General features: G+C 45.9%; 2 protein-coding genes across 10 annotated transcripts in view; one reads left to right on the forward strand and one right to left on the reverse strand.

The window, feature by feature from the left end:
• azi2 (5-azacytidine induced 2) overlaps positions 1-7,194 on the reverse strand; it is a 53,821-nt gene extending 46,627 nt beyond the window's left edge. For 5 of the 6 annotated variants that reach the window (XR_016115162.1, XM_088997685.1, XM_088997684.1 and 2 more), the window contains exons 1-3: positions 7,122-7,177; positions 2,327-2,468; positions 1,844-1,951 (exon numbers count right to left, since the gene is read on the reverse strand). The gene's annotated coding sequence lies outside the window, so the exon portion shown is untranslated. Of the gene's footprint in view, positions 1-1,843; positions 1,952-2,326; positions 2,469-7,121 lie in introns of all 6 variants that reach the window. The other variant, XM_088997683.1, reaches the window with a different exon arrangement.
• Positions 7,195-15,510: 8,316 nt separating this feature from the next.
• Positions 15,511-22,760, forward strand: pomgnt2 (protein O-linked mannose N-acetylglucosaminyltransferase 2 (beta 1,4-)). Of its 4 annotated transcripts, none has more exons than XM_088999342.1 (3): positions 15,511-15,637; positions 19,644-19,745; positions 20,414-22,760. In XM_088999342.1, the coding sequence occupies exon 3, from the start codon at positions 20,490-20,492 to the stop codon at positions 22,287-22,289; it is 1,800 nt and encodes a 599-aa protein (XP_088855468.1). In that variant the 5' UTR covers positions 15,511-15,637; positions 19,644-19,745; positions 20,414-20,489; the 3' UTR covers positions 22,290-22,760. The 4 variants fall into 4 exon arrangements, with proteins under 4 accessions (XP_088855468.1, XP_088855471.1, XP_088855472.1 ...); XM_088999345.1 differs by having other exon boundaries at positions 20,450-22,760; XM_088999344.1 differs by lacking the exon at positions 15,511-15,637 and adding an exon at positions 19,427-19,555.
• Positions 22,761-25,456: the final 2,696 nt, after the last annotated feature.

The following is a 25,456-nucleotide window of genomic DNA, read 5'->3' on the forward strand; positions in this document are numbered from 1 at the left end:
CCTCCATCCTCCAAGAGCTCCACTGGCTCCCGGTGAAATATAGAATCAACTCTAAAATTCTTCTTTATACATTTAAAGCTACCCATAACCTTGCCCCCCTATACCTATCTGACCTTCTTCAAATTTCTATTCCCTCTCGTACCCTCAGATCCTCACCCCTCTCCACCTCCATCTCTGTCTCACCAGCCTAGAAAGATCAGTCTCGCATTCTTTGCTGTCCAGCCTCGCATACAAGTCATCAGAGGCCTCTTGTTTGGCCTTTGCCACCTTTACTTTAACCGTACACTGCATCTCCTTGTACTGCTGTCTACTCTCGTCCGGCCTCTCAGGATCCCACTTCTTGTTTGCTAACCTCTTTCTCTGTATACACTCATGCACCTCCCCATTTCACCAACAAGCCTCATTACTACCTTTCTTCCACTCGATACACCAAGTAATTTCAGGCCTGTCTCTCTGATTATGTTAGCTGTAGTTTGCCAGTCATCTGGAAGGATCTCTTGCCCACCCAGTGCTTGTCTTAACTCATTCCTATAAGTCATGCAATACTCTTCCTTTTTCAACTTCCACCATTTTGTCCTCACTTCTACCTTTGGTTTCTTCATCTTCCTCACTACCAGTGTCATCCTGCACACCACCAATCTATGCTGTCTGGCTATACTCTCACCAACCACTACTTTGCAGTCACTGATTTCCTTCAGATGGTGCCGTTGATACAAAATGTAGTCTACCTGTGTACTTCTGCCTCCACTCTGATTGGTCACCCTATGTTCCTGTCTCTTCTGAAAGAAAGTACTCACAATACCCATTTCCATTCTCCTAGCAAAGTCAACCACCATCTTCCTTCAGCGTTCCTCATCTGGAGTCCAAACCTGCCCATCAATTCCTCATCATCTTTGTTTCTTGCACCAACATGTACAGTGTAGACCAATTACAACCCTCTCACTTCTCGGGATGTTCTGTAAGACTTCATCAAAGTCCAACCAAAATTTCTCTTTCTCCGCCAACTCACATCCTACTTGTGGGGCATACCCACTAACAACATTGAACATCACACCTTCAATTTCTACCTTCAGACTCGTCATTTTATCTAATACTCTTTTTACTTCACAGAGATTCCTAACCAACTCTTCTTTTATTTGGAACACCTTTTATTAACATTGACAAATTCGTACAAACATCAATCACAAACATAAATGCAATACAAAGTAGAAAAAATATTTTTGTTACAACAGTGCAACTATTTGCAAGAATCTATGACATATCAACTTTAACACACACACACAGTATATATCTCATCCATCCATCAATTTTCTGCACCACTTATTCCTCATTAGGGTCGCGGGGGTTGCTGGAGCCTATCTCAGCTGTCTTCGGGCACGAGGCGGGGGACACCCTGAATTGGTTGCCAGCCAATCGCAGGGCACACAAAGACGTACAACAGTCACTCTCACACTCACACCTAGGGACAATTTGGAGTGGTCAATCTGCCTGCCATGCATGTTTTTGGAGTGTGGGAGGAAACCGGAGGACCCGGAGAAAACCCACGCGGGTCCGGGGAGAACATGCAAACTCCACACAGGGAGGCCGGACCGGGACGCGAACCGGCGACCTCTGCACTGCGAAGCCGGTGTGCTAACCACTCGACTACCGGGCCGCCCCACAGTATATATATATATATATATATATATATATATATATATATATATATATATATATATATATATATATATATATATATATATATATATATATATATATATACACACACACACACACACACACACACATGAGATCTTGATCTTATGTTTGCCTCTTCATCTTTGGAGGAGAATTTCATTCTCACCACTGTACAATGTTGACAAAAGAACAGGACAGCTCTTCGATCACCATAGGAAGTGATATATTTTCCCATTTGTTCTTCAGTCATCATAGAAATTACTGCCATGTCATCCTGCAAAGATAAATTGTGAGAGTAAATACTTGAAATTTTGACTTAATGATAACTTAACAAATTTAACATATTCACATCAGTGATGGTACACTGCAGTCATCATTATCCGTATTTAATATTACATGACAATAATAAATCAGGGAGCGGCAGCACATTTACAAACAGTAATATCGCTTTTAAATTGTCTTAACGTAATTATTAAAATAACATGAACAGTACAAGTAGAGTCGATAGAAATGCGAGCTTCACTTTCACGTATTTGACCTTCTACGACGATTACCACTACTGCCACAACTACTACGACGACAACAACTAATAATAATTATGATGTCCATGTTGCTCTTTTATTACATCAGTGTGTGGCTGTACACCCACCTTGTCGCTTTCATCAGCGTAATGTCCATGCGAGGGACATTTCTTGACCGCAAGAAGAGTTCCAGGTCCTCCATGATGCTCTCCTACGTCAAGTTCGAGTCTTCTCTCAACCAGAAGCGCTGCAGCGTCTGCATTTTCCAAACTGTCCCAGAAGTACATGAACGCGCATTTAAAAAAAAGATTGCGAGGTCTCACATTCTTTGCGAGGGAATGCAAAGTATTGCGAGGAAATCTAAAGTTTTGCGAGGGAACGCAAAGTTTTGCAAGGGAAGGTGGACCACTCCTGTACGACTGAGAGCTTACACAAGACGTTTTGCAAGGGAATGCAAAACTTCGCAAAATCTCACTTTTTTATCCTTCGATGTCCCCCTTGGGGTAAAGGGTTTGATGATTATCTTTAATCGAAAGTAGGTTCGTTGTCAGATAACCCAGGCAAATGACACGCAGATGTATCCTAGAGCTTGATCGTATTCATGGTATTGAAAGGACTACCAGCAAGGTTCAAGTCATTCGCAAGACATGTGGCACATTCAAATTATGAAATCAAGTTTGCAGATTTGAAGACTAAGCGACAGAGTTTTGAAGCAACTGAGAAATTGAACACTGAGTCAGGGGACAGTGTGATGAAGAAACAGGGTCGGAGTGGACGACACACCACCAAAACCAACACGCGTGACCAGCCCAGTGATGACACAACATAGTGTGTTTCAAGTGTGGGATCAAAGGCCACAACGTAAGAGAATGTGGACAGAAGACATTGTGCAGTCATTGCAAAAGCAAGACACACAAAGACGCCACGTGCAGGTGTAAGGACAAGGACAGACAAGATGACGACAGTAAAGCGTCAGAAGATGGCGACACCGACAACACGCTCAAGATGAGGGACGGCGAGGCCAGCTCCAGGGAGCAGTTGGGTCGCGACATCCGAGAGAGGGGATTGATGGTGGACACGGGAGCCACTTCGCATATCATCACTGACGTGAACATGTTCAAGAATTTCGACAGCAGGTTCAGACCGGAAATACACCGCGTGGAGCGGGCGGACGGCACACAATGCAGCAGAGTCGCACAGAAAAGGGGAGATGCTGAGGTGTCTTTGATAGACATCAAAGGAAAAAGACATAAAGCGACGCTGAGAAACGATTTATACATTCCTTCCTACCCCCAAGACATTTTCTCTGTAAAGAAGGCAACCACCAACGGGGCAACAGTGATATTTAAAGAAGGTAAAGATTCACTGATTACAAAAGGTGGGACAAAATATGATATACATGTGTATGGAAAGTTGTACATACTGAAAATAAGCCTAATGACAAATGTAATGCATGTCATCATATAAAGGAATGGCTGCAATTACGACGATATTCTTCAATTGCAGAATGTGGTTAATGGCATGCAGATTAAGGGTAAAGCATGTAAACCCGAGCAAGAGTGTGAGGCGTGTATTCAGGGGAAATTCACTCAGAATAGAAGCAGGAATCCTGATACAAGAGCCAAGAACCCACGAGAGTTGATACACACTGACTTTACAGGCCCGATGCGCACCGAATCTATTGATGGGCATAAATATGCAATAGCATTTACTGTTGATTACTCCGGTGCAATGTTTGTCTATTTTCTAAAGAAGAAAAACGACACAGTAATAGCGACAGAAAAGTTCCTAGCAGATGTATCCCCATATGGGACAGTAAAGCGTTTGAGGTCAGATGGAGTGCACAAGCAGTGATTTTCAAACACTGATGAGGCAAAACAAAATCAGACATGAGATGTCAGCGCCTTATTCGCCGCACCAGAACGGGACAGCAGAGAGGGGCTGGCGTACTCTTCATGAAATGGCAAATTGTATGCTAGTTGAAAGCGAGCTTCCAAGACAGCTCTGGCACTATGCAGTACAAATGGCCACACATGTACGCAACAGATGTTTTAGCAGGCATACAGGGCAAACGACCTCTCAGATGATAACTGGTAAGAAACCTAATGGAAGCAAACTGCAAAAAATTGGATTGTTATGCTACACATACAGACAAGAGAAGGGAAAGCTGGATCCAAAGGTGACCCAGGACTTTTTTGTGGGGTTTGATAAATATAGCCCAGCACACCTGGTTTACAATCCAAACACAAATAGAGTGCTAAAACATAGGCTTGTGAAGTTTGTGAACAAGGTAGCTGTTGAGAAAGAGACAAATGAAACAGATGAAAACACATATTATGGCATGAGACATCCTAAGATAAGTGAGGTCTTTCAGGAGCCTAATAATAGAGCCAAAGAGTTATGTATACAAGACAGGGATGCACAGCACAGTGCAGTCACAGAGATTAGGCCACATGAACATAACCTCACACAACAAAGTGACACAAATGATGAACCTGAAAATAGACGGTATCCTACTAGGGAAAGGATGAGATCTAGTTACTTTGATGATTTTGTGACTCACTATAGCGATATCGATGAGGCACACACCACAGTGGACTACTGGTACAGAGCTGTGTGTGGTGTTCCGCAAACATATGCACAGGCAATAAGATGAACTTATTCTCAAAAATGGGCAAAAGCCATGGATGAGGAAATTCAGTCATTAAATGACAACAACACATTTACTGTAACAACCCTAGCTGCGGGCAAGAAAACAGTGGGGCCTAAATGGGTATATGCTATCAAACGTGATGTAGATGGTCGAGATAAATACAAAGCACGATTTGTAGCAAAGGGCTACAGCCAGGTGAAGGGCAAAGACGATGGAGAGACATTTTCACCAACAGCAAATCTAACAAGTATAAGAGTGGTGCTTCAAAAAGCGGCTCAGGAAAATGTACTCCTTCACCAGATGGACGTGAGAACAGCGTATTTACACGCGCCTTTGGAATATGACATTTACATCAAACCACCAGAAGGTTATGAAGAAAAGGATGATGGTCTAGCTTACAAACGAGAAAAATCACTTTATGATCTCAAACAATCTGGCCGAAACTGGAACAGAGTCTTGCATGATTATTTAACCAATAATGGCTACAAGCAAAACCCAGCCGACCATTGTATTGATGTTCAAGAGTCAAAAAGTGACAAGGTGATCATAATGATATCGGTCGATGACATGATTATTGTGGCTAAATATGAAATGGTTTTGAAAAAAGGTTAAAGAGATGCTCTTTGCAAGGTTCAAAATGAAAGATCTTGGCACACTTCAAAATTTTCAGGGTATCAAATTTAGTTAATCAGATGGATGTGTAAAAATGTCACAGGAACAATATGTTCACAAGATATACTAGAGCATTTCAACATGTATGATTGTCAGGCTCGAAAAACACCTTGTGAGCAAAATATTCCAAAAATGCAATGAAAATGAGTGATGTCAGAACTTAGGGGTAGCACTGGGTAGTCTGATCTATCTAACTACATGTACTTGTACTAGTTTTGTGGTAAGCAGGTTGTTGCAGTACTTTGCTGAGCAAACAGAGGAGCAATGGAACACTGTGAAACATGTGTTAAGATACCTCAAAGGCACTTCCGAAAAAGGTCTGAGTTTCAAAAGAGATGACAGTGAGAAGCTAGCCTACAGCGATGCGGACAGGGCATCTGACTCCAGTGACAGACGCAGTACTACAGGATACTGTGTTAGTCTTCGTAAAGCAGCTCTTTAGTTTCTTGGAAAACGAAGAAACAGCCAACAGTTCTGCTTTCCACCTGATAAGCAGAATATATAGCTCTAGCTTCAACAATACAAGAGTGCTTATATCTAGAGCGGTTAATTGAGGCTATTGATGACTACCAATACACAAAAACAACTGTATTTGAGGACAACCAGGGAACAATTGCACTTGCTAAGAATTCCTGTTCATAGACAGAAGTGTAAGCATGTTGACATAAAGTGCCACTTTATCAGGGCAACTGTTAATGAGGGTAAAATGAACTTGGTGTATTGTTCAACTGAAGCTATAGTGGCCGACATCATTCTATTTACTTGTATGTACATTACAGCAAACTGAGTATACGTGGGGGTGTCAAGAAAGTTATATTGTATCCTCATTTTGTGAAATGCTGTAATCTTGAGCGGATCTGGCAACCCAACCACAACGCGACATCACGTGGTTTGACAGCGATCAAAGCCAATGTGTGTGTGTGAGAGAGAGAGAGTGACTTCTCGTACATCGATGAGAGCAGCGGCTGCTCTCTGTGCTCCGGCAAATAAATATCCTACTTGTACGACCAAGAACAAGAAGGACCATCTCGACTCTTTATTCTCCCAAATGCATCGCGAAAGCACTGAAGATCTCAACAGGCGTGTTGACGAGCTAACCACTCGACTCCGTTTAAAACATAAATTGAATCAAACGTTTTTTCTTGACTTCATACAGTTTCGTCCACCGTACGAAGCCTCTTTAAAGACCAGTCCGGTAACTGCCTTCGTGTAAATCAACGAATACATGTGTATTTGAAATTTAATGCATATACAAAGTTATTTGAAATTGTGGGAAATAAACAATCAAATCATAGAAAAATGAAGAATTTGCTCACGCGAAACGTATTAACTGAATATTCATCATGAATTTTGTCATCTAGAAGAACTGTGCAATGACATGCAGTCGATATAAACAATTATGAACGGGCGTTTGTTTGAGACCACAACAGCTTGGCTGGCTAACCAGAGGATAGCGTCTTTTAGCTATCTATAGCATCCGGCAAAGGCAACCATTGTTTCAATCACAGGAGTTATTAACCGTGTTAAAACACTGTCTTTGGGTAGATCGCTGCTGTCAACGATCCTATTGTCTTGTATTAAAGATAAAAAATACGTACCGGTTCAGAGACCAATAAGGTGACACTAGATTAGAACCTTGACAAGCAGAAATCGGAAAAAAAAACTTCCGGGAGTGAACCCGGAAAAGAAACATTTCAAAACAAAAGCGAGATATTTATTTATTATTTTGAAAGATACAGTTAAACTTTTTTTTCTTGATTTTGTGAAAGATGTATTGCTTTATTCGTGTGTTTATGATAGTTGCTCCTTATACAGAGCTTTGTATGGAGCTTTGGCTGTTTGAAAGTGCTTTATAAATGCAGTTGTTGAGTTCAGGAGAATAACGGGTTGTCAACTTTTATTGTTTAGGGTGTGGCGGGCACAAGGACCAGGCATCTCACCCAGCAGGTGCACGGGAGCGGTTGCATGTTACATATATTTCACTGCATTTTCTGTTTGAGTGAGATCCACTTGTTAGCCGTTGGAATAAACACGTCTCCACATTCAGTCGTGTGTGTGCTCCTTCCTCAACGGCTACACTGGTGACCCCGATGTTGGAAATGTTCATGGCAACAGACGAAGAGATGTCTTCTACGGCCATGTCGCCACGACCGGCGCCCCAACTCGCAGCTCACGCCTACGCCGCAAAGTTGCCCGAGTTCTGGCACAGCGATCCGGCTTCGTGGTTCCAGCATGTGGAAGCACCTTTCCACCTACGAGGCATCACGGCGGATGAGACGAAATATTACCTGGTCGTGGAGTCTCTCAACGAGCAGACTACTCGTCGTGTGCTGCCGCTCTTACGCGCGCCTCCACAGAAAAGGGGGACCACCACCCCGATCTGCCAATCCAGCCTTGCCACAGAGGAGCTTTTTAACCACCTCGGAGACTTCAGCCACAGATATCGGAGAGCCCACCTCAGGGTCCCCAGACACTGCTTCCTCCAAGGAATGCGTGTTGGTGGAGTTGAGGAGGTCTTCAAAGTACTCTGCGCACCGGTTCACAACGTCTCGAGTCGAAGTCAGCAGTGCCCCATTCTAACTGTACACAGCGTTAGTGGTGCACTGCTTTCCCCTCCTGAGACGCCGGATGGTGGACCAGAATTTCCTCGAAGCAGTCCGGAAGTCGGCTTCCATGGCCTCACCGAACTCTTCCGATGCCCGTGTTTTTGCCTCGGCGAACACCGAGGCTGCATTCCGCTTGGCTAATCGATACCTGTCAGCTGTCTCAGGGGTCAGTCCATGTAGGCCCGGTAGGACTCCTTCTTCAGCTTTACGGCATCCCTTACAACTGGTGTCCACCACCGAGTACGGGGGTTGCCGCCACGACAGGCACCAACCACCTTATGACCACAACTCTGATTTGCCGACTCAGCAAGGGAGGTACGGAACATGGTCTATTCTGACTCAATGTCCCCCACCTCCCCCGGGACATGTGTAAAGTTCTGCCGGAGGTGGGAGTTGAAAGTCCTTCTGGCAGGGGATTACGCCAGACGTTCCCAACAAACCCTCACAACACATTTGGGTCTGCCAGGTCGGACTGGCATCTTCCCCTACCAACGGAGCCTACACACCAGCAGGTGGTGATCAGTTGACAGCTACGCCCCTTTCTTCACTCGAGCAACATGAGGCCACAAATCCGACGATGAAACTATAAAGTCAATCATCGAACTGCGACCAAGGGTGTCCTGGTGCCACGTGCACATATAGATACCCTTATGTTTGAATAAAGTGTTTGTTATAGACAATCCGTGTCAAGTACAGAAGTCCAATAACAAAACACTTCTGTTCTGACCGGGGGGGGGGGGGCGTTCCTCCCAATCACGCCCCTCCAGGTCTCACTGTCATTGCCCACATAAGCATTGAAATCGCCCAGCAGAACAAGGGAGTCCCCAGCCCTCCAGCACACCCCCTATGGTCTCCAAAAATGATGGGTACACTGAACTGCTGTTTGGTGCATATGCACAGACAACAGTCAGAACCCTTCTCCCAACCGAAGGCGGAGGGAAGCAACCCTTTCGTCTACCGGAGTGAATCCCAACGTACAGGCGGCGAGCCGGGGGGCAATAAGTATGCCGACACCTGCTCTACGCCTCTCACTGTGGGCAACTCTAGAGTGGAGGAGAGTACAACCCCTCTTTAGAGGGCTGGTATCGGAACCCAGGCTGTGGGTGGAGGCAAGCCCAACTATGTTTAGTCGGAACTTTTCGACCTCGTGCACCAGCTCGGGCTCCTTCCCTGTAAGAGAGGTGACATTCCACGTCCCAGAGCTAGCTTCTGCAGTCGAGGGTCGGACCGCCAGGGTCCCCGCCTTTGGCTGCTGCCCAGCTCAAAATGCACCTGACCTCTATGGCCCCACCCATGGGTGGTGAGCCCTTGAGAAGGGGGACCCACGTTTCCTCTTCGGGCTGAGCCCGACCGGGCCCCATGGGTGTAGGCCCGGCCACCAGGCGCTCGCCAACGAGCCCCATCTCCAGGCCTGGCTCCAGAGAGGGGCCCCGGTGACCCGCGTCCGGGCAAGGGAAAACCAAGTCTATTTATATTTTTCTTCATATGGGGTCTTCTGAGTCATACTTTGTCTGGTCCCTCACTCAGGACCTGTTTGCCATGGGTGACCCTGCCAGGGGCACAAAGCCCCAGACAGCCTACCTCCTAGGATCATTGGGACACACAAACTCCTCCACCACAGTAAGGTGACAACTCATGGAGAGTGTGAAGGAATAGGGTGGTACAAACCCCATTCCCATCACAGACTAGTAGAAATCCATTTACATTTCACAAAACTTCACATAAAAACACCAATTAATGGGAAGCCATAACGATAATGGTGACAATTGGCACACAGCACGAGCAAAAAAAAATCAAACGGGCATACTAAACCCACATTAATGTTGGCATCCCGACACTCTGATACACAAAGACACAAAGAGTCCAAGATGGCGCCCGAGTAGGCAGCCATCAAGAGTGCTCTGATGAGCCTTGCTTTTTTGTTGTTTTTGTCTTGTTTTTGTGTTTTCTTTTGTCACTTTGTGTTGTTTTGCGTCATGTGGAACGGATACGGATTGTTCTTCAGCATTTTTGACCACGACATTCATCAAGGAGGAGACTGTGCTGAGCGGTTGCGCCTTTTCGGCAGCATGAATATGCCAGTACTGTTTTTGAATGGAAGAAATGTCGGTGCCATTCAACTGCCATCACTGGACACCAAAGGGGCCATTGTGCTTTTTTGCGCCTATACTGGGCAGCATCTTCACAGCCCCGCTTTGTTCACTGGAAGGTCGGTGCTGTTGGACAGTCTGCGGCTGCATGGATACATGTCTTGATGAGCCCGCGATAAGAAGGAAAGAGTGTCAGCGCAGAGTGCCGATGCGTATATGGAACTGTCGCGGGATGGAATTGAAGCTGATTTATGGGGCACAGGAGATGTGAGACAATCTCTTTTCGTCAATGGATGCTACAGTTGCGTGTTTGCTTTCAACATTTAGCTTGTAGTCGACGTGCACATTCCACCATGATGTCCCTGATCCACTGGTGAAGAGACGGCTTGATCCTCTCCTCTTTCATCTGGAACTGCTTTATGTAAAAAAGGGTACAGAAAGTGCTTAAGAATGAATGTCTCTCTGTGTCTTTGTGTTGTCATGTTATTTGTTATTTTTTTTTTGTTTTTTTTTGACTTCAAGATGGCGCCGCGAGAGTGGCTGCCTTTCCATCAGCTCCTGTGTTTTGCTTTTCTACTTTCATTTCTTTCATAACTTTGCTGCTGTGAAATGTAAATTTCTCCACTGCGAGACTAATAAAGGTGAATCTAATCCAATCCACATCTTGTGAAAGTGGCGGGGCCCTGTGCGTCCTGTGGTTGTGTGCAAATGACCTGCTCCAGTTCGGGCTCATCTGGGGGTGAGTCGGGAGTCGAGTGTGCTATGTCAAACCACGGGTATGTATAAAGTTTGGACTGTGTGTGGATGTCATGGCCTACTGACTGACTTCTCTCACTGACATCACCTCAACATGCATTGGCGGAATCATGCTCTGTAGAGAAGTGCTCGTGTTCCTCTGCCTGAGCCGGAGACTGCATGACCCAGTTCTCAGTGTGCAACTGAGCGTCCTCATGATCATCAGGGACTGAGGTCTTGTCACTGCCACAGTGTGCGTCCATCTCTGACCCATCTGAACATGACCCAAGCTCCACCTGCCCTGAGAATATCAAGAAGTCAACCGGGGGCAATAAGTTCCTGTGTACGACCGTTTCTCTGCCTGTGGCATCATCCCAGATCCTGTACACATTGATCAATGGCTTCACAGACACCACGTCATAAGGGGTAGACTCCTAACGATCTGCAACTTTCCGCTTGCCCTTCTCGCCTCGATTGGCGAGCAGCACCTTGTCACCAACAGCCAATGGGGACCCTTTGACTTTGTGGTTGTATATCTGGGCGGGTTGAGTAGCTCACCAGGCAGTCGTAAACTAGCGCCCTATACCAGCTTCCCTGGAGTCAAGTCGATGTCGGGCTTTAGCGTGGAGCTGATGCCCAACAACACCAGAGGCAGGTTATCTAAAGAGTTTGATGTTTCTCTAAGTAGGAAGTAGGTTTGTTGTCAGGTTTGTATCTCAGAGCCTGATCGTGGCGTGGAGTCGAGCAAGTCGTGCTGTGAAACTCCGTCCGATGCAAGCGAGTCTCTGCGAGCTGCGTGCTTGTCTGGGTCTGAGTCCGAATCGTTCTGCCCCGTGATTCCCCCAATCTTTCTGTCCTACGCTGGCTACTTATATACCCTGGGGCTGGGTGGGAATGAGTCAGGATCACTTGAAAGACATCAAGGACATCAAAGTGTTGAAAGGCGCACTTCCGCATGATGCCACATATCCGCCCAGTGTTCGGCATTTTCGGAAGACAACGGGGAGGTCTTGAGTTGGCGATGGAGGCGCTCAACCATGCCGTTTTCAGCTGGGCGGTAGGCGTTCGTCCGGTTTCGTTCACATCCCGGGAAACTGCACAGCTTGCCGAATAGTGCAGACTCGAACTGGGCTCCACGATTGGTGGTGATGTTCTTCGGCGACCCAAAGCGGGCGACCTAGTGTTGAAAGAAGGCACCGACAACAGCTTTGGACCCGCAATCGGGCAAGGCAACGGCTTTGCACCATCGGGTGAAACAGTCAACGCAAGTCAACAAGTACCGAAAGCCACGGGAGGGGGCAAGGGGTCAGACGAGATTGATCTGATACCTGCAATGCTCTGCTAATGTTTTTTTAGCGAAAAGATCCAAAAAATCCATCAGCACCTCGGCTCCTCTGTCCACCCTCCTAGCCATTCTACTCCTTCCCAACTACTATCCGCTTTCTAACTCCCCCATCCTTCTATAATCTCAGACATAATCACCAAATCCAATAATTCCTCCTGTCAGCTTGACCCCCTCCCTATTATCCTTATCAAGTCCTGCCTACCCTCTCTTCTCCCATTTATTTCAACCATTATTCACTCCTCATTATCAACTGGAATTGGTCCTATCCCACTCAAAACCACAGCTGTTACTCCAATTCTGAAAAAACCTGGCTCAGATCCAAACGATTTCAATAACTTACGTCCAATTTCCCATCTTCCATTCAGCGCTAAAAACCTTGAAAAAACGGTTGCCTCCCAGCTTCACTCTGACCTCACTCACAATAACCATTACGAAATATTCCAGTCTGGTTTCCGATCCGCGACAGTACTGATTCGGCTCTTATAAAAATCACAAATGGTGTTTTCATGGCAGCCGATGCCGGTTCACTCTCCATCCTCATCCTTCTCGACCTGACCGCAGCTTTTGACACCATTTCCCACCCTATCCTGCTCGACAGACTTTCCACCCTAGGCATCACGGACACGCCACTTCGCTGGTTTCACTCCTATCTCTCTGATCGCTCACAATTTATTCAAATCAACTCGTTCACCTCACGGTCCTCTCCTATGTCCTCTGGTGTGCATCAAGGGTCTGTCCTGGGGCCACTTCTCTTTATTATCTACCTTCTTCCTCTTGGCAATATTTTCCGCAAGTTTGGCATTCACTTTCACTGCTTCGCGGATGACACCCAACTCTACCTCTCCAGCAAGCCCGACACTTCTCTTCCACCTTCATCTGTTCAGTGTCCCCCTCCCTTTAGGTCAAGAGCCTGGGTGTCATCATCGATAGCTCACTATCTTTTCACTCCCATATAAATAACATAACTCGGTCTGCATATTTCCACCTCCGTAAAATCAATCGTCTCCGTCCCTCGCTCACCTCTCACTGTGCTGCTATCCTTATCCACAGTCTCGTCACCTCCCGCATCGATTATTGTAACTCACTTCTCTTCGGTGTCAATCAGAAATTTCTCCATAAACTCCAACTAGTCCAAAATTCTTCAGCCCGGATCATCACTAAAGCCCCCTCCTTTCACCACATCACCCTGTCCTCCAGCAACTCCACTGGCTCCCTGTTAAACATCGGATCAAATTCAAAATACTTCTGTTTACATTCAAAGCCATCCATAACCTTATCCATCCCTATCTGTCTGACCTGCTTCAAATCTCAGTTCCCTCAGATCCTCATCCTCCCTCACCTCTATGTGCCCTCCGCCCGTCTCACCACAATGGGATGCAGAGCTTTCAGCCGCTCTGCTCCCAAACTCTGGAATTCACTTCCACCCAACATCCGTAATATTGACTCGCTCCCTATTTTCAAGTCCCACCTCAAAACCCATCAGTTTAAAATTGCTTTCAATCTGCTATTTTATTATTTTTCATGTTACTTATGGTTTAATTGTTGTGTGCTTTGTTTTTAATTGTCAAGTGTCCTTGGGTGTTTTGAAAGGCGCTCGGAATTAAATATATTATTATTATTATATGGACGTGACTGAACCGGGTGTCCGGCGTGTCTACTAGATCGTGAGAAAGGCAATTTTCCTCCCATCCACTTGCTGCCCTTGTTCACTTGCACTGGTGACACACATGCAATTCAAAATAAAAGCAATGCATATTTAACATTTTAGTTTGACTACCTACCACTTACCGAGACTGTGGTCATGCAAAATGTCTCCTGCAGGCCCTAACTTGCCCAGATGTGCAACGATTTACCTTCATCAACGTGGCCGTTGGTCAGAGGGAAAAAATAACCATCGGGAAATTAGTGAGCACTATACAACCTTTGGTGTTTATCTGAGAACCACACGCAAAATTATGATTGTGATCTAACTTTAATTTGAATGTTGCTGTGCCGATGACCATTTTGTGTATGGGAGCCTTTTACTGAGTGAGTTGCTTGTTCTGTAGCCACAAAGGGACATAAGTCTTCTTGTGCCGCTCCCAAGCCCGGATAAATACAGAGGGTTGTGTCAGGAAGGGCATCCGACGTAAAAGCTCGGCCAAAACAAACATGCGGATCAAACCTCTAAAGATGGAGGACACTGATTTGCTGTGTCGACCCTTGAAGGGAAAAGCCCAAAGGAAAAGATCTAAGTTTAATTAGAAGGATGTAGCTTAATGGTCTCTTTGACTTTATTCCCTCCATCTTTCCACCCATCAAATTTGTGAGCCAATGATCCCGACACGTGTCGCAGGATATGCTGTAACCTATCCCAGCTGTCTTCAGATAGTTGCCAGTCTACAACGGTGCCCACCGAGGGAACAATCACCCTTGCTAAGAATCCTGTTCATAGACAGAGGTGTCGGCATGTGGACATAAAGTAGCACTTTATCAGGTCAACTGTTAATGATGAAAAAATGAACATGGCGTATTGTCCCACTGATGCTATGGTGGCCGACATCATGACTCAAAGTCAAAGTTGATTGAGTTTGCACCCATTATTTTAGGAAGTTGAAATGCTTAAGACAGAGTTCACATTGTTCTATTTATCTTAGTTTACATTACCGCAAACTGAGTATAAGTAGGGGTGTTAAGACACATTTATTTTGTATCCTCTTTTTGTGCAATGCTGTATTATTCTCCAGATAAAATATGCATAATGCTGAATGTTGAGCAAATCGAGCAACTCAGCCACAACGCTACATCCGGTCCTTTGACAGCGATCAAAGTCACAGACTTCTTGTGCAACGCTGAGGGAAGCGGTTGCTTTCTGCGCCCAGGCAAATACACGCCCCAACTCGCAGCTCCCGCCTACGCCGCGAAGCTGCCCGAGTTCTGGCACAGCGAACCGGCTTCGTGGTTCCAGCATGTGGAAGCACCTTTCCACCTTCGAGCCATCTCGAGTCTTTATTCTCCTAAGTGCATCGTGAACACGCAACACAGATCGCAACACTGGAACTGTGCAAAAATGTTTCATAAAAAAAAACTAAACATAGAGCAAGTATAAAAACGCATATGTTATACTGTATATGTAATTGAGCTGCAAAACGATGAGTAAAGTAAAAAAAAACCAAGGGTAGACGGAGTCGAAGAAGAAGAAGAAGAAGAAGAAGAAGAAGAAGAAGAAGAAGAAGACGAAAGGGGGGGGGGGTGGGACGAAAGGACGAGGAAGACGAAACAGCAGTCGCAAATGATGGTCATGAGGCGCATTATAAAAATTGATGAAGTGTTCTCTCCTCAGTCACATCTCCTTTAAGGTAACTGTTTTAATGTGTTAGTTTGCACCCCCTTGCCAATATGTCCCAATGACCAATGATGCTCGTATTTTAGAAACGAGGAGGGCTTTTTTGAGAATGCATAAACGTAAACCGTTATGACCAGTACGATGTTCGTTGAGAATGTCCAAGCCTATTCGTGCAAATTAATTAGATGCATGCATCGGGTTCCATGTTTGTTGATGATATTGTACACCTGCAAACAATATGATGTGGCATTTGAGGAAGGAGCACACACACACGACTTATTATAGACACGTGTTTATTCCAACTGCTAACAAGTGGATCGAACTCAAACATGGGAAAATGCAGTAAAATATTCTTATCATAAACACGCCCCCTGCTGTACACTTGCTTGATGAGATGCCTCGTCGTCGTGCCCGCCACAATGACAACATTAATCACATTCAGTGGTACCTCGGTTCTCGAATGCTTCACAGTTCGAACAAATCGGAAATCAAACAAAATATTCGAGATATTCTCGTGTTCGAACGCCCCCTCCCAGCAGGTGCACGGGAGGGGGCGGGTGCATGTTACATATATTTCACTGCATTTTCTGTTTAAGTTAGATCCACTTGTTAGAAGTTGGAATAAACGCGTCTCCACATTCAGTCGTGTGTGCTCCTTTCCTCAACGGCTACACTGGTGACCCCGACGTTGGAAATATTCATGGCAACAGACGAAGAGATGTCTTCAACGGCCATGTCGCCACGACCGCCGCCCCAACTCGCAGCTCCCGCCTACGCCGCGAAGCTGCCCAAGTTCTGGCACAGCGATTCGGCTTCGTGGTTCCAGCATGTGGAAGCACCTTTCCACCTACGAGGCATCACGGCGGATGAGCCGAAATATTTCCTGGTCGTGGCGTCTCTCAACGAGCAGACTACTCGTCGCGTGCTGCCGCTCTTACGCGCGCCTCCACAGAGCGAGAAATACGCGGCGCTCAAACACCTGCTGCTCAAGGTTCACGTTATCGGTCACTGAGAGAGCAGACAGGCTTGTTTCCCTTCCCGGACTCGGCGACGGAACAGCAGTGGATCTCATGGACAATCGACGATATCAGCACGCGCCGTGCTAGCTAACTCAAGGTGCTTAGCCACCGGCGACTATCAAGGTTTGGCTGAAGAAGCGGATCGAGTGCTTCTGGCGACCCGGCGGTTCGCTGTGCAAAGCGTGACGGCCGAACCCCTCGGTGAATGGGCATCGAGCATCGATCCGACCGTCGTGGCAGGAGTGGTATCGGAGAAGCGGCGCGAGAAGACCACCTGTTTTTTTCATCGGCGGTTTGGCCCCAAGGCTCGACGCTGCGTACCCCCCTGCCACCGCGAGGCTCCGGGAAACTCCCAACGCCGGCACCCAGTAGCAGCCGTGGGCGGCGGCAACGAAAGCGAGCTTCTTTTCATTACGGACTCTCTGGTCCACCTGATCTCAACCGCACAGGTGGCCTTGAATACCGATGCGTCTGATGTTGCCGCAGGGGCGGTAGTTGAGCAGCTTGTGGAGAACCAATGGCAGCCCCTTGCATTTTTCAGTCGGAAGCTGCAAGATAACGAACGCAAGTATTGTGTTTTCGACGGAGAGTTGTTAGCACTCTATCTTGCAACGCGCCATTTTCATTTCCTCCTCAAGGGGCGCCGGTTCACCGCATATGTGGATCACAAACCCTGTGGCCGATTGCTTGTGTGTCCAGTCCAGCTCGGTGTGGATTTTTCACAGATTGGGCAGTGGCAATCTGAGGATCCGGACATCAACGAACTCAAGGCAGCAGGCACGGCCCTGAAAGTTGAGGAGGTGGCACTGTGTGAAGGGGGTCCCGCTCTCCTCTGCGATGTGTCTACGTGTCGCACCCGTCCCGTGGTTCCGCAGGAGTGGCGTTGGCGAATTTTTGATTCTATTCATTCCCTCTCACGCCCTGGCGTCCGGGCATCAGTCAAACTACTCGGGGCCAAGTTTGTCTAGCCTGGGTTACAAAAGGACGTCAGGAAGTGGGCAGCTGCATGCGTGCATGTCAGCGTGCCAAAGTCCGCAGACACACCCGGGCAAGCCTGTAAACTTTTCCAATTCCGGCCAGGAGATTTGACCACGTCCATGTGGATTTGGTCGGGCCCCCCCTCCTTCGCAGGGTTGCACATATCTCATCACTCCCCCTGTCCTCCACGACCTCGGCAGATATAGCCTGCGCATTTCTGTCATCCCGGGTCGCACGTTTCGGCACGCCATCCGCTATCACTTCGGACAGGGGCCCCCAGTTTGTGTCCGAGCTCTGGTCGGCCACTATGGCCTACCACCCGCAGTCTAACGGGATGTGTGAACGTTTCCACCAGTCACTTAAAGCCGCGGTACGGGCCGCGCTATCGGACGGTAACTGGGCCGACCGGCTTCCGTGGGTCCTGCTCGAGTTACGTTCGGCCCCAAAAGAAGACCTGAACGCCGCTCCGGCAGAGTTAGTGCTCGGCCAGCCGCTCCGCATCCCTGGTGAATTTCTGCCTGAAGCAAAGTATTTGTTCCGTCTGCTCTTAGGGACGCTGCTCTTACGATGGCCCGTTTAGAGTGCTCGAACACGGTGAAAAGATTTTTGTGCTCGATATGGGTGGGCGAAGGGATGGCATTTCAGTAGACAGGCTCAAACCTTATGAATCATATTCATAACTGGATGAATAATAATAAAGCATTTTCTAGGAATCTGAACTTTCTGAAGCCATTGTTTTGATTCTGGAGCAAGGCAGTTTGTGGTTGGGCCAGGATCGCCGAGTTCACCCAGGTTCCCAATGTGACGTCACGAGCATGGGGGCAGGACTTTCTGAATCTCTCCAGTTTCGAGCTCATTCGTGGCAGTTTTGGGCAACTTTAAGTGATGGCTCTTTCTCTCTGGTTCATGGCTCTTCACAGTGTTAGAAGATGGTCGTAAAATCATCAGGAATCTGGGTGATGAACAAAAAAATATATTTTAAACTTGGACAGCAGAGACATTGTGAGGTCGAAGTAGGAGGGCCTGAGAAGCTTCTGCTCTCCCCCCACCTGAGATGTTTATTGATACAGATGGCGGGAATGACATCATTTCAAAAGGGGCCTATCAGCTACGAGAGAGAAGGGTGAAATATATCAGACTGAAATAAGAATGGTTGAGTGACGGTACACACTACAAATAGGTAAGGTTATAAGGTAAACTACACACATACATAAATAGAGTAACAACTTAGACTAAACTAGACAAATACAAAGGAGTAAAAATAAGTAATATTGGATGTTTCAGGATGTTCATATAAAATCGTTCTATCATCAAGTAATTTTTATTGGTGATTTGTGTTGGACTAAGACATCAGCCTGTTTTTTTGGGGGGGGGTTATTTTAGATGCGATGAAACATTTTTCTGCTGTCAGTTAGGCACCCAAAAAATGGTATCTGTTGTCCTTTAACTTTTGTTTCAAAACAGTGCCTGCAGCAACATAGCAAGCGTTACTGTAGCAACCCAGTCCAAACAGGGGTGGTTAAAAAAAACACACCTGTAAAGTCACTGAGACAGGCACTAACAGCAGCAACACGTTAGCACTCACTCAAAGGTCTGGGTACAAAAACATAGCAAGTCACTGAGACTCAGAAGAATTACGTTAGCACTCACTAACAGGGCTGGTTACAAAAACATAGCAAGTCACTGAGAGCCGTCCTCATCTTATGTCGCATTGGAATAGCGTCAGATATTCTTCGCCACACATGCTGTCATTCTCTCTTTGGTTGTTGCTTTAAGTGTCACTTTCATCCTGAGGGAAAGCCACTCCCGAGCTTGTGCTGTCCTCAGCAGACTCTTGGAAACTTGTTGGCGATGCTTGTTTTTTTTTTCACACGACCCCATGCTATGAGGATCCACTGGCAAATGTAGCTCTTCTTCGCATACGGCCAGCTTTGGTAAACAATTTCTTGCCGCTGGTTATACAAGCCTCCCGTTCAACTGTAATTGTGAAAGATTTTAACTTTATTCACTTGCATCCTGTAGATTACCACATGGAAACAAAGAACTGTGATGACTGTGGAGCAGCGAGTGAAATGCATCCGTGAAATGCGAGGGAGCAATGCAAATGGCAACAAAAACCCTTCGGTATGCACAAGAATCACCAGACGTCATTGATAATCAACGGGACAGCTACTTTGAACTAGCAACAAAAAAAATCAATTCAAAAAATACTAGATACTAGAGAATCTTTACTGTACTGGTTTTGAAATCCGTCAAATGCCGATGCTCCCCAGCTTACAAACATTCGAATTATGACAAACGGTACATACAAACATTTTTGCAAGGATGCTGAAAAATGTTTTCAATCCCAAAATTCTGCAAGTTACATTTTGTATTGCATGCCTTTTTCCATATAGTACTATATATATATATATATATATAGGGCCAGAGCTACTAGCAAATTTTTCGTTCGCTGACAAAGCCTCTTGGATGAGAAGCGAAACCTGCGACACCTTAAAAGAAGTACAGATGACGGCTGAAGAAACCTTTTCATCGATGGACCACTCCTGTACGACTGAGAGCTTACACAGACCTATAAATGAAATGTATTATTAATATAGTGAATTGTTATCCACTTGTCACATCGCCAGTTGGATAAGTATGTGAGGAAAAGTGTTATTTGAGAAATCAAATGCCACTTTTTGAAATAACCCAAATCATGTCCTGCAACTCTTTGCTGTGCATGTTTGGATTTTATTCTTTCATGTGTTTTTACATTTTTCCTCCCTCATTCCATCCTCTTGTGTCTACAGCCATCTTCCCCTTCCCTCGTCTATTTCTGTCAGCAGGTCTGTGTGATTCCGCGACAGAAGGTCTTCAACAAGAGCAATGGTGCACACTTCACTGGTCGGCAGCAGAATGAGTTGGGGTTTCCTTTTTGATGGACTGCTTGTCACTGTGGTCGCCGCTTTACTTTGGGAGTACTCCAAGTTAAGAGAACATGCTACCATGCTAGAAGAAATGCACATGACACAGAAGTCCCAAGAATTTACACAGACCCAAAGGGACTATCATCTTGCCCTACAGGGACTTAATGAGGATGGCACCCGCATGGTGTGCAGCAGCAAAATGCACACTGATCGCATCTGCCGATTTGATTACCTATGCTACTCCACAGAAGGAGAGGAGTTTGTATTCTTTCATTCAAATGCCTCAGTTATGTTGCCAAACTTGGGTTCCAGACGATTCCAACCTGCTTTGCTTGACATGTCCTCAGTGGAAGATCACAATACCCAGTATTTCAACTTTTTAGAACTTCCGACTGCCGCTTTGAAATTCTTGCCCAAGCCGGTTTTTGTACCCGATGTAACATTAATTTTTAACAGGTTTAATCCTGACAACATCATGCATGTATTTCATGATGATCTGTTGCCAGCCTTCTATACAATGAAACTTTATTCTGACCTGGATGAGAGCACACGTGTGCTGTTCATGGAAGGTTTGGGTGAAGGACCACACTTTGATCTTTATAGACTTTTAAGCAGCAAGCAGCCGCTTCTCAAGGAGCAGCTAAAAGACTTTGGAAAGCTAATTTGTCTGACTAAATCTTATGTTGGTGTGTCTAAGATGACAACTTGGTACCAATATGGGTTTGTTCAGCCACAAGGGCCGAGGGCCAACATTTTGGTCTCAGGAAATGAAATTCGGCAGTTTTCCAAAGTTTTTATGATGAAAATGAACATCACAAGAATTGCAGAAGTCGAGAGGGAGTCTCGTAATACTGGCGATGAGATGGAGACGGATGAGTACATAGTTGTGTTCAGTCGCTCAACAACAAGGCTAATGTTGAATGAAGCAGATTTAATCATTGCACTAGCTCAGGAGTTCAAGATGAAAGTCTTTAAAGTATCTTTGGAGGAACAATCTTTTCCCAGCATTGTACAGGTTATCAGTGGTGCTTCAATTCTAATCAGCATGCATGGAGCCCAACTTATCACCTCGCTTTTTCTCCCTAGAGGAGCTGTTGTGGTCGAACTTTTTCCCTTTGCAATAAACCCAGAGCACTATGCTCCATACAAAACACTCGCTACACTTCCAGGCATGGATCTACAGTATGTTTCATGGAGGAACATTCATGAAGAAAACTCAGTTACGCATCCAGACAGACCATGGGAGCAAGGCGGTATAAATCATTTAGAGAAGGAAGCGCAGGAGCGAATATTGTCAAGTAAAGAAGTCTCGAGGCACTTGTGTTGTCGCAATCCAGAGTGGCTATTCCGAATCTACCAAGATACAGTGATTGACATCCCTTCACTACTTGACGCTGTCAGGGAGGGTTTGAAGACTAGGCTTAGCTTTAACAAGCCCAAACCCACCATTAAGGTTCATCCAGGCAAGGTCAGGGAACCCCAGTGTCAAACCTCCGTACAGGCTTCTGACAAAGCACAACTTATCGTCTCGTGGAAGATTCCATGGAATTTGAAATACCTTAAGGTGAACGAAGTGAATTATGAGGTTTGGATTCAAGAACAAGGAGAAAATACGTACATGCCTTATATCACTCAAAAGCAAAACGTGACATTTTCAGAAAACATTAAACCCTTTATTACCTACCTGGTATGGGTAAGGTGTATATTTAACAATAACCTTCTGGGCCCCTTTGCAGATGTTCTTGTGTGTCAAACTTAAGACGGAATTCCGCCCCACCATTAATAAGATTACATATCAAGTACATTGTTGTTGTTGTTGTTGTTATGACAAACAAAGTCCATATGTTAATTAATGATTGTTCTGACACAAAATGGAAGTGTGGGATTAAATTTGAGGCGGTTTTGAACAGGGCACCACCGACAAAGCGTCCTTGCAAATAAATCCATCTGTCCTTACACCCATTGATTGTCTACCACTTATATTCAAGGGCAGAGACTATTTTTCTCATAGGCCACTTTGGTGTTGTATCTTCTTTCAGAAGGCCATTATGACACCCAAACCGAGTAAATCTTACTCATCTCATATTACGTGCAAGCAAAATATGATCTATTACAAGTGTACAACTTGTTCAATTATTGTTTGAGTGTAAAAAGGACAACAAACCATATTGCAAGATATCAAAAATAAATAAGAAAATAAGATCCTCCAGAGTTAAAAAAAATGTCCTGGTGTGTTTTTTTTACATGAGATTTCCCTTGCTGTGTAGAACACATGCTTGCATGGCTCCGATGATGCCGGTGTACAAAGTAACTCCTTTGCGAGGTGGGAGAGATGTGAAAAACAAGTGTTTGTTCTTCCAATACAACACTGGGTCTTGATTGCATGCAACATTCACATCTTCCCGGTATCAGTGGACCTTAGCTATAGCATCTGCTGTTGCACATCTTCCCAGTCTCCCTGTTTCCTCATCCAGATGCTACCACAGCTCATCAAAAAAAGTATTTTTAGAAGTGAAGAGTAAACCAATAATAATTAGATAATTAGAGAGGGAACCGGTATCTGTTACTATGAGAAGATCATTAGTGATTTTTATGAGGGCTGATTCAGTGATGTGGCGGGGACGGAAACCAGACTGGAATTGTTCGTAGAGGTTATTGTGAGTGGAGCTGAGAGGACACAGTTTTTATCGAGAATTTTAGCAATGAATGGAAGATGAGAAATTGGACGTAGGTTATTGAAATCGTTGGGATCTGAGCCAAGTTTTTTCAGAGTGGCTGTTACAGCTGTGGTTTTGAGTGGGACAGGAACAGCCGAATACTGCATCTGTCCGACGGAGGAGTGACATGATGTCGACCAGTAACGTCCAGAGACAGGCAGCGTCCAGGTTAACCCTCAACAGCGGGTACAGGTGGGTGGAGATGTTGCGTGTTTTCGTCTGTGATCCGGACAAACGACCGGAATCACGAGACAATTCGACAGCCAAAACGGACTGGAATTTGACCACAAGTTCCTCTGTTGGTTGTCGAGTATTTCCAGTGGTAAAGACTAAAAAGAAGCCAAAATGTTTTGCGGGCGAGTAGCAGCAGCCAAGACCGCGCCAGTGTACACTCGACCCACAAGTCCATAAATACTCAATGCCAAGGTGCACGTCAGGCCAAGTTTAACATATGATTGCCTATTTACACAACACCTCCCACTTGACCGACTGAATCAGAAGAGGTCACCCATCATTAAATCATATTACAATATATTTGTTTTCCCACATCAAGTAAAAGTCCATTCTTATTTACTGAACACGAAGAGGACAATGTCAATGTTCGGGCACCTACCTTGACAGAGCGGGTATGATTATGTGCATGTTTTCATCTTCTTACTTTGTGTATGTGCAAATGTGGGACCTGGTGGCAGCGCTAGGCTCGCACCTACCAGCCCTAAAGGTGTGGGGGCAATGACGTCGAGGGGCAGTGCCTGTGGAACCAGATTGACGTCAATCAACGAAACCGGTGTCAGGACTAGCTGGGCCATGCTGGTCTTCAATTGGGAGGAGGACCACCAGCCTCCTGACGTCTCTCCGTAAGAATACGGTCGTTTGCAGCGGCAAGTCCTTCCTGCGTTGTCCGACTGCCAGTGGGGCAGGCAGGCTGGCATATATCCTCACATCTTGAGCATCGAGGGCCAGATCTTGGAAGGCTCCTGCCCTTCCTTCGGCAGTCAGGATGAAGCCGTTTGCCTCCCACTTTAGTCTATCAGGTGCCTGTCGTTTCCTTCTCAGCCAGGTCTCTGCGGCTCTTCAGGTGCAGGCTATGATTCCACATAGCTTTGACAGGGAACTGAATCGCTGAGGCTCCACAAGGTGCACCAGTCCAATGCTCCAGGTTCTTTGTTTGCTTAGTAATTGTGATCAATCTGGGGCTACTGGAGCCACTGGGTTTTGGAGGGCAATTTCCTCTTTGGGATCTGTTTTGATGTCAGACACACTGGGGCCAGTCTTTCCCTTTTGTTTTGACTGGGCCCTTGTGACTGCTGCTGAGAACCCTTTCCGTTGTAGCTTTCCGTCTTCAACAGCTGAAGGTATTATCTCACTGGCCATCTTCATGGGCCAGTCTGCTTCTGGCCACTGTTGGAACTCGGGGCGTTTCTGCTAATTGGACCCTTCACTTAGTTCCTCGGGGGTAGCTCCCCTAGTGAGGATGTGGGCGATATTTTGGATTCCTTTGAACCACCTCCAATCATCCACTTGACCAGCTTTCTGAATCTCACCAATTCGATTAGCAAAAACGTTTGATAGCCATAGCTGTCCTTTTGGATAGCTGCCAGGATCGTTTGGCTATCGACGAAGTGGATACAGCGCTTGACTATGATGTGGCAGTGCTTCTCGAAGTACTTCCTTATGCGGGTGGCAAAGACTGAGCCACAAAGTTCTGCTTTAATAACATCCCCATTTTGGTCCAGGGGATTGAGTTTTGCTTTGGACTCCACCAACTTTATAATTGGATTGGATTGGATATGCCTTTATTAGTCTCACAGTGGAGAAATTTACATTTCACAGCAGCAAAGTGATGAAAGGAATGAAAGTAGAAAAACAAAATACATGAGCTGCTGGAAAGGCAGCCACTCTCGCGGCGCCGTCTTGAAGTCAAAAGAACAAAAAAAAAGTAAATAACAAATAATATGACAGCATAGAGACAATATGACAAAACAAAGACACAGAGAGACATTCATTCTTCAGGACTTGCTGTACCCTCTTTGTGATGACTGAAGCAGTTCTAGATGAAAGAGGAGAGGATCAAAGCGTCTTTCCACCAGTGGATCAGGGACATCATGGTGGAATGTGCACGTCGACTACAAGCTAAATGTTGAAAGCAAACACGCAGCTGTAGCATCCATTGACGAAAAGAGATTGCCTCACATCTCCTGTTCCACAT

The sequence above is a fragment of the Hippocampus bargibanti genome, linkage group LG06 (genome assembly GCF_051943395.1).
Source record: "Hippocampus bargibanti isolate YZ-2025 linkage group LG06, ASM5194339v1, whole genome shotgun sequence".
In the NCBI taxonomy this organism is placed as follows: Eukaryota; Metazoa; Chordata; class Actinopteri; order Syngnathiformes; family Syngnathidae; genus Hippocampus; species Hippocampus bargibanti.

Bases quoted from the DNA above. Each gene is read 5' to 3' on its own strand.
- pomgnt2 (XM_088999342.1), top strand. From the start codon at position 20,490: ATGGTGCACACTTCACTGGTCGGCAGCAGAATGAGTTGGGGTTTCCTT.